This window comes from Myotis davidii, unplaced genomic scaffold (assembly GCF_000327345.1).
Source record: "Myotis davidii unplaced genomic scaffold, ASM32734v1 scaffold963, whole genome shotgun sequence".
Lineage (NCBI taxonomy): Eukaryota > Metazoa > Chordata > Mammalia > Chiroptera > Vespertilionidae > Myotis > Myotis davidii.
In genome coordinates this window covers 260,812-268,933 of record NW_006294116.1, presented here as the reverse complement: position 1 = coordinate 268,933, position 8,122 = coordinate 260,812, and the positions used below count along the sequence as shown (strand labels likewise).

The window sequence follows — 8,122 nt, the reverse complement described above, 5'->3', positions numbered from 1 at the left end:
CCTGAGTCTATCGGCAAATGGCTCTGCGCAGGGCTTGGGCGGGGCGGGTCCCTGGGGATCAACAGGGCTGCTCGCAGTTCCCTCCCTAGGGACTCTGTCTCACAGAGTACCAGCAACTGCTGCAAACCTCGGAGAGAAAGCTGCCCTCGAATTCTGACCGAGGCCAGACAGTCCCGCTTCTCCCGTTTGAGTCTGAGTCCCTAGAGTCTCGCCCGGATCTGGAGCTCAGAGTCTGAAGCTCCCTCCCGATTGTAAACAACAACCATGCCCTCCGCACCACTAGCCCGCTCCGCGCGCACAGGCACCTGAGAATTTCACTTCAACACTGTGCCTCCTCTGAGTCTGGGTATGATATTGTCTTTACTCCTAGTTGTAGAATTTCCACTCAGCCAGCCCTCCTGTGGTTCTGGATGGTGTCCGTTCCGTGTTTCAGGCGTAATTTGAATTGGTTGTTCGAAGCAGCAATCTCCGGCGTTAACCTATGCCGCCATCTTGGTTCTCCCCGCGTTACTGAGGAGGAGGAGGCGGTTGGAGCGCAGCGTGGCGGGGCGGCGGCCTGTATATTCCACTTTAACTGTATTCTTGAGCAGCTTCTAAAATTTCAACTGAAAAGCATGCATCTTAAACATGCTAACTCTAACCACTAAGCAGAAGCGCACGAAACAGCTTACCTAAAACCTCAGTGGAAGGCACAAGCTCTTAAATCATGGGCTCACTCACAATTACTGTGATGCCTTAGCTGGAGTTCTGTACATTAATGAAAGATGGATAGCCAGGATGCCAAGTATCTTCCTCCCCGATACATTTCTTTTCCGTATGAAAGTGTGGAAAGTTCCTGCCAGTGACCTGCAGCTGGGAGTCGGGACAGACACCATTGCTCCTTCAAGGCTGTTCCTAAGGGTAGCCCTAGCAAATTCTCTTTTGAAAGCAAGTGAGGATGGAGATAGAAGGCAGATGATGGCTCTCAGACAATCTGGTGATTCTGGTTGGGACATAGTGTCTCTAGTCAGAACCTTAACCCCTTCCCCAACAATTTTTTTGTTAAAAACGTTTCTTTTTCAGACTAATTTTTTTATTTTGGTTCTATATAGTATTTTTGATGCTGGTTATGAAAACAGTTTGTAATTATTTTTTCTTCCCATTTTTGTGGTTAACTTTTGTATTTCCTCAGAAAGTTTCTAGATGAAATTATTTAGAATGGTACGTATGTAGCTGGTTTTTGAAGGTAAAGTTTTTAGACGAGTATACTCGTCGACGACTGAAAAAAGAACATTTTGTGAAAACGTGTATACACGTTTCTGCTGGGGAAGGGGTTAATTATGTACAATGGGCACAATAATATCAATGTCTGTTCCCCACATATAAAAGAATAGTATTTCCTCAGAAAGTTTCTAGATGAAATTATTTAGAATGGTACTTTTCAAAGCATGGCACAACACATAGAGCTACTTGGCAAACTTTACACATGTAGCGTGACTCTTTCCTGACTTGTTTCCCTCTATGGTCACGCTTCAGACTGCATACAACACATTTTCTTGTTGGATTTTTCTTTTTTTCTGTTGGTGGAACTTCCATTGGAAAATGTCCTCCTGGCGTATGCCGCAAACTTCCTGGTGATGTCGAGGGTCTACCTGGTGATCTTCTTGGTGGTAAAGCAGGTCCATACTTGCCAAATATGTATCGTATAATTTCCAAACGAAACTTCAGGTGTGTTAGGCTTTTTTTCCCTGACTGAGTGAATGCTTCTTGATGCAGGATGAAAGCATTCCATACTCCAATATCCATCAAATGGAAGAAAACTGTCTTGTAATATTTCTTACCCCGTTTCCTTGGAATGGGATAATCTACCAGTTGCTGGTCCACCTTGTCAGCTCCTCCCATTGTATGATTGTATTCACATACAACTTTGGGTTTCTTCACAGGCCCTTGTCTTGTCTCAATGTCATGCATGGCTGGGTTGTGAATGGTTGATAGCATTGCAACATCCTTTTTGTCTTTCCAACAAAGAGTCATTACCTTGCCTCTCTGAAATGCTGCAACTTCTCCTTTCTTCAGTTTTTTTCTTTTCAGTTCTTCTGGCACTTCTTTTCGATTCATACGTAGAGTTCCATAAGTATCAGTCTGGTTCATAACTAGAGCATCAGCTAATTGTGGACTAGTGTAATAGTTATCCACAGTAACACAATAACCTTTCCCAAATAAGGGCTTCATCAAAGATAAAACAACACGCAAACTCACAGGATATGCATCATACTCTGGATCAAACTGTGTTCCTTTGCCAACATAAATGGTCATGTTGTACACATATCCAGTCTTCAATTCACACAACATGAAATATTTCACTCCAAACCTCCTCCTTTTCAGTGGAATGTACTGTACCCATCCTAACCTTCCTTTGAACAACATAAGGCTCTCATCTATACATACATCTTGCCTAGGGGTGTAATACTTCCCAAAGTTCTCATACAATGTCATGAATACATTATAAATCTTATACAATTTTGGGTTAGGGTGAGTTTGTGCATCATGAGTTTCATTATCTACAAAATGAAGATATTGCTTTATCTTACTGTACCGTTTCATAGTCATTAGCTGCCGAAAAATTGGTCTTTCAAGCAGTTCATCATGTGACCAGTTCATTTCTTCTTCTGGCATTTTCACAATACCCCCAAGCATTTTCATGGCAAAAAATACAAAAAGTTCAGCCTCTGTTACAGGGCGCCACAAAGAATCATCTTGCCCAGTTTGTTCAGCAAAACGATTAGTCTCTACCAGTACAGAGTCAATAATCCTTTTATCAATAAAAAGACTGAAGAATTCAAATGGACTCAGTTCTGCTGGGTTTTCATCAATCTTTATTCCAGGATTTCCTGTGAAAGGAAAACATGGTGGTGGTGCATTCATACGCTCCTCTGACAACTCGAGGCTTCTCCAAGCTCTCCCCTCACCCCCCTCCTCCTCCTCACTTGTCGAGAAATAGTCATTGTCTGATGAACTGGCAGAGTTATCAGAAGTATTCAAGCTTCTGAGGGAAGATTCATATTCACTATCTTCCGTTGCACTAGACATTTGGGGTGTAACACTTGAAAATGCTAAAAAAAATGAATGCAAATGTGGATGCAAACAACACCCATCCGACGACAATGGCTGTCGGAGCAAGTCTAGTAACAATGTCCTTGAAATCCCACAGCTCTACCCTATCGCCTCTGCAAGGCGTACGATTTGACGAGAATACTCATTTCACACGTAGAATGGCTTACAAAGGCTTAAAATCGACGAGTATATACGTATGTAGCTGGTTTTTGAAGGTAAAGTTTTAGACAAGTATACTCGTCGACGACTGAAAAAAGAACATTTTGTGAAAACGTGTATACACGTTTCTGCCGGGGAAGGGGTTAAATCTAAAATGAGAAACCATTCTGTGCCTCTTAAATTCATTGCCTCCTAATGCTTTCAGAAAACGTGGCAAACAGTTGTGCTTTAAAGAACAATTTTGGCCCAGCCGGCATGGCTCAGTGGTTGAGTGTCGACCTATGAACCTGGAGGTCATGGTTCCATTCCCGGTCAGGGCACATGCCTGGGTTGAGGGCTTGTTTTTTTTTTTTAAGAATGATTTTGACCTCTTAACCCTCATTATTTTCCAGATCCCATGCCTGCTTTGTCCTCATGGCAGCAGGAGAACGGGGACTCTGATGATGCTCCCCTCTCCCCACCAGTCGGGGATCTCATTCGTCAGCTTCTGGATGAAGATAGCGACCCCATGATCTCTCCTCGGTTCTACTCGTATGGACAGAGTAGGCAATACCTGGATGACACAGAAGTGCCTCCTTCTCCTCCAAATTCCCACTCTTTCATGAGGTAGGGTTTTTTTTGTTGATCAGCAAATGCATCATCATTAGGATAGTCATGGCTGATGGGCAATAATTTTTCTTAATTAAGCTGTAAGTCTGTGAAGGAATATATTTAAAATTCTCCCCCCTGGGACACAGGCTTCATCGTAGTTTCTCAGTTGAACTGTGGCCCAACTGCAACATCACATACTGAATTTGCGTTGGCACCTCCTTTCCAAAGCTCTCTCAAATTTAACTTTGAAGCCTCAGCAGACATTTCCATCCTAACTTTGCTAATTATAAATGTGAGCTAGAGGAAATTAGACCCATTTAATAGGTGGGACATATAGAGCCCAAAGTCACAAAATAAATTAGTAGTCCAGTTTATTTTACTGGAGAGCATGAAGACCATTCACACCCTCCCCCTCCATGCCTCCTCTCATCCCCCAGCTCTTTTCACTGCTGGGGAGCTGACTCAAGGTTTCCCCTCACAGGCAACGGAGCTGCTCTCTGGGGTCCTACGATGACGAACACGAGGACCTGACACCTGCCCAGCTCACACGAAGGATTCAGAGTCTTAAAAAGAAGATCCGGAAGTTTGAGGACAGATTCGAAGAAGAGAGGAAGTACAAAGTAAGTGCCTCCTCTCTCTGATGTGACATGCCAACATGTCGGCAATGCAGAGAAATGGTAAAGGTTAAGCAAGATATCTAGGGAGTCTCAAAGCAAAAAAGCAATAAAGACTGGGTAGTGAACTCTCATACACCTCAAACATCATGTACTAGCATTTTCCTCGCACAAATGTGTTCTTATAAACTAGAGGCCCAGTGCATGAAAATTTGTGCACTCGGGGGTGTCCCTCAACCTGGCCTGCGCCCTCTTGCAGTTCAGGACCCCTCGGGAGATATCCACCTTCCAGTTTAGGCCCGCTCCCCAGGGGATCGGGCCTAAGCTGGCAGTCAGACATCCCTCTGGCAGCCTGGGAGCCCTTAGGGGATATCCATCTGCCAACTTAGGCCAGCTCCCCGGGGATTGGGCCTAAGCTGGGAGTCCTCAGGGGATGTCCAACTGTTGGCTTAGGCCCACTTCCCTTGGGGAGCGGGCCTAAGCCATCAGTTGGACATCCTTAGTGCTGCCACAGAGGCGGGAGAGGCTCCCGCCACCGCCACTGCACTCGCAGTTGTCAGCCCGGTTTATGGCTTAGCAGAGCTCTCCCAGTGGAAGCGCACTGACCACCAGGGGGCAGCTCCTGCGTTGAGCCTCTGCCCCTTGGTGGTCAGTGTCATCATAGCGACCAGTCGTTCCACCATTAGGGTCGATTTGTATATTACCCTTTATTATATAGGATAACTTGAACACTTCAGTTTCCCATTCTGTAAACTTATCAGTGAACCAGAATGGGAAAGTCATTAAGTGATGTCTTTTCTTTGGCTACAACTTAATTCAAGATTATCTTCTAAAATTTCATTAGTACTGACCTCATTCTACTCTCAGCTCTTTCCTTGGTATTTCCCATAAGAAGAGCAAAAAGGCATTTTTCAAGGGGTTGCAGAGTAGAATATCAGACACTCCTCTGCTTTCTATTCTGTTAGCCTGACAGGTTGAACCCTACAAGTAATGGAAACAGGGCCATCCATGGGCCTTATACAAGTTCGTAACCATAAAAATTCAGCATTTTGCCTCTGAGGAATTCTTTAAAAGCATCAAAAATAATCAGATGTAAAGAAGGATGCTGGAATTAAACTTGTGAAGTTTGCCCTGATTGGTCCTGGTTAATTTCTTATTCCAATGAGACTCATGTTTCCTTCCTTCTTAACACAAACTGATCATCAAATGCTTCTTTTTCCTGCTCCAATTCCAATTCCAAGACATTCACCATAATTTTCCTTTTCTCAGCCCTCCCACAGCGACAAAGCAGCCAATCCTGAGGTTCTGAAGTGGACAAACGACCTTGCCAAATTCCGGAAACAACTAAAAGGTAGGTAAAGCTCTAGACCTATGGTGTGGTTTCTAATAAACAAGCCAGGTACATTGCCCTGACTGGTTTGACTCAGTGGATAGAGCATCGGCCTGCGGACTGAAGGGTCCCAGGTTCGATTCTGGTCAAGGGCATGTACCTTGGTTGTGGGCACATCCCCAGTAGGGATGTGCAGGAGGCAGCTGATCAATGTTTCTCTCTCATCGATGTTTCTAACTCTATCCCTCTCTCTTCTTCTCTATATATATAGAATCTCATGCCTAGTGCCACTGCTAAAATATGCCAGAAAGAGACCTAGCTTGTTTGGCTCAGTGGATAGAGCATCAGCCTGTGGACTGAAAGATCCCAGGTTAGATTGCAGTCAAGGGCACATGCCTGGGTTGCAGGCTCTATCCTTAGTAGGAAATGTGCATGTTGAGTGTGTTTTCCCTCCACATCCCATGTGGTTCAGGATCTGAAAGCGGAGCTGCACACAAATGAAAGAAAAGAGACAAGAGACATGAGATAATTTGGAAATATTGGGGAGCCTGGCGGGCAAGCCCAACTCAAGGAGAAGGACTTCCACTGGTGCTAAGGCCTCACCAAGCTTTTATTGATCTCGGGATAGCCCCTAGGTAGGGAGTTTCCAGTAACACACAGACTAACTCATCAGCAGGCAATTTCCAGTAATAGGCAGACTATCTTATCAATAAGGATTTACATAAGTAATTAAATGAATTAAGGTGGGGAGGATTCTTCAGCTACCATTATCTAGATTAACTGGGTGGTGCACAGTTCCGACCTTTGCTTGGGCTTCAAAGGTCACCAGCTTTTGGGTTCTCTACGCTTCTCTGCTAGTGAAGACAATAAGTGATCTCCGACACGTGCAGACTGCAGCCGATCAATGATTCTCTCTCATCATTGATGTTTCTTTCTCTCTCTCCCTCTCCTTTCCTCTCTGAAATCAATAAAAATATATCTTAAAAAAATAATAAAATATGCCAGAAAGACAAGTTCCTTAAGGCTGCTTCCCAGTGCTCTCAGCAATTAGGGGACACCTTCTCCATGGTCTTAATCACAAAGTATCCCAGATTTTCTAAGATGCAAATTCTGTAACATTTCTTCATTTTCCTAAATCGCTAATAAAAAGATAATGGTTTCAATTCAATACTCATTAAGTACCTGTTTAAGGCTTTATTTACTGTGGTATTAGAAGACGTAGACACAGAAATGAATATAAAAAGGACTTGGCCCCTGTCCCTCAAGGAGCTTGCTGTCTTTTAGGAGACAGACATATAAGCAACTAAATAGAATACAAAATAAAAAATAATTCCAAAATGAGGGACATGAGTCACACACAAAAAGTTGGCCAGCAGTTGGGCACTGGATCAGTACCAGTAAGTACCTGTAAACACGAAGGCAGTAAGTGTAGGAGAACACCTGCCACATTCTGAGAACAGTGAGCAGGTTGGTGTGGCTAAAGTACAGATATTCAGTAAAAGACCTAGAGCTTTCTCAGGAATGAAGGTTAGGGAAACTGTTCAGATAGCCCAGGAAGACATTATCATTTTCTCAGGTTTTATATAATAACCTAGGTGTTTCAACTAATGTTATAATTATATACCTTCAGGGAGAGAGGCAGGACTAAGTTGCTATTAACATCACAGACATCAATTCTCCTATATCTCTGCCCCCAAATTTTTTCAACTAGAGTCAAAACTAAAGATATCTGAAGAGGACCTAACCCCCAGGCTGCGGCAGCGAAGCAACACACTCCCCAGGAGTTTTGGTTCCCAACTTGAGAAAGAAGATGAGAAGAAGCAAGAGGTGGTAGATAAAGCAATCAAGCCCAATGTGGAAGCCACGCTGGACTCCATCCAGCGGAAGCTGCAGGAGAAGCGGGCAGAGAGCAGCCGTCCCGAGGACATTAAGGTGTGGTGATTTGGTGAAGGCCCCAAGCTAACTGCTCACCCTAAACAAGTGGTCGGCAAACTCATTAGTCAACAGAGCCAAATATCAACGGTACAGCGATTGAAATTTCTTTTGAGAGCCAAATATTTTAAACTTAAACTATATAGGTAGGTACATTGTTATTAATTAGGGTACTCCTAAGGCTTAGGAAGAGCCACACTCAAGGGGCCAAAGAGCCACATGAGGCTCGCGAGCCGCAGTTTGCCAACCACTGGTCTAGGAGATGCAGGCACAGTGTGTAAGGCAGGGAGAGCAGGAGATGTAAAGATAGGGCTCCTGACCTCAAAGAGGGGAACATCCACTAAAGAAAAACAGTAATTTAAATTTGCTTCAAAATGTAAATGGAGAGGAAATGCAAAAGAAA

General features: G+C 44.0%; 1 protein-coding gene across 1 annotated transcript in view; it reads left to right on the top strand.

The window, feature by feature from the left end:
* Nucleotides 1-8,122, top strand: part of FAM13A (family with sequence similarity 13 member A) — a 250,927-nt gene that overhangs the window by 223,311 nt on the left and 19,494 nt on the right. The window contains exons 15-18 of the mRNA XM_006768190.2: nt 3,645-3,858; nt 4,325-4,463; nt 5,727-5,808; nt 7,499-7,719. Coding sequence (XP_006768253.1) covers nt 3,645-3,858; nt 4,325-4,463; nt 5,727-5,808; nt 7,499-7,719 — 656 coding nt within the window. The remainder of the gene's footprint in view (nt 1-3,644; nt 3,859-4,324; nt 4,464-5,726; nt 5,809-7,498; nt 7,720-8,122) is intronic.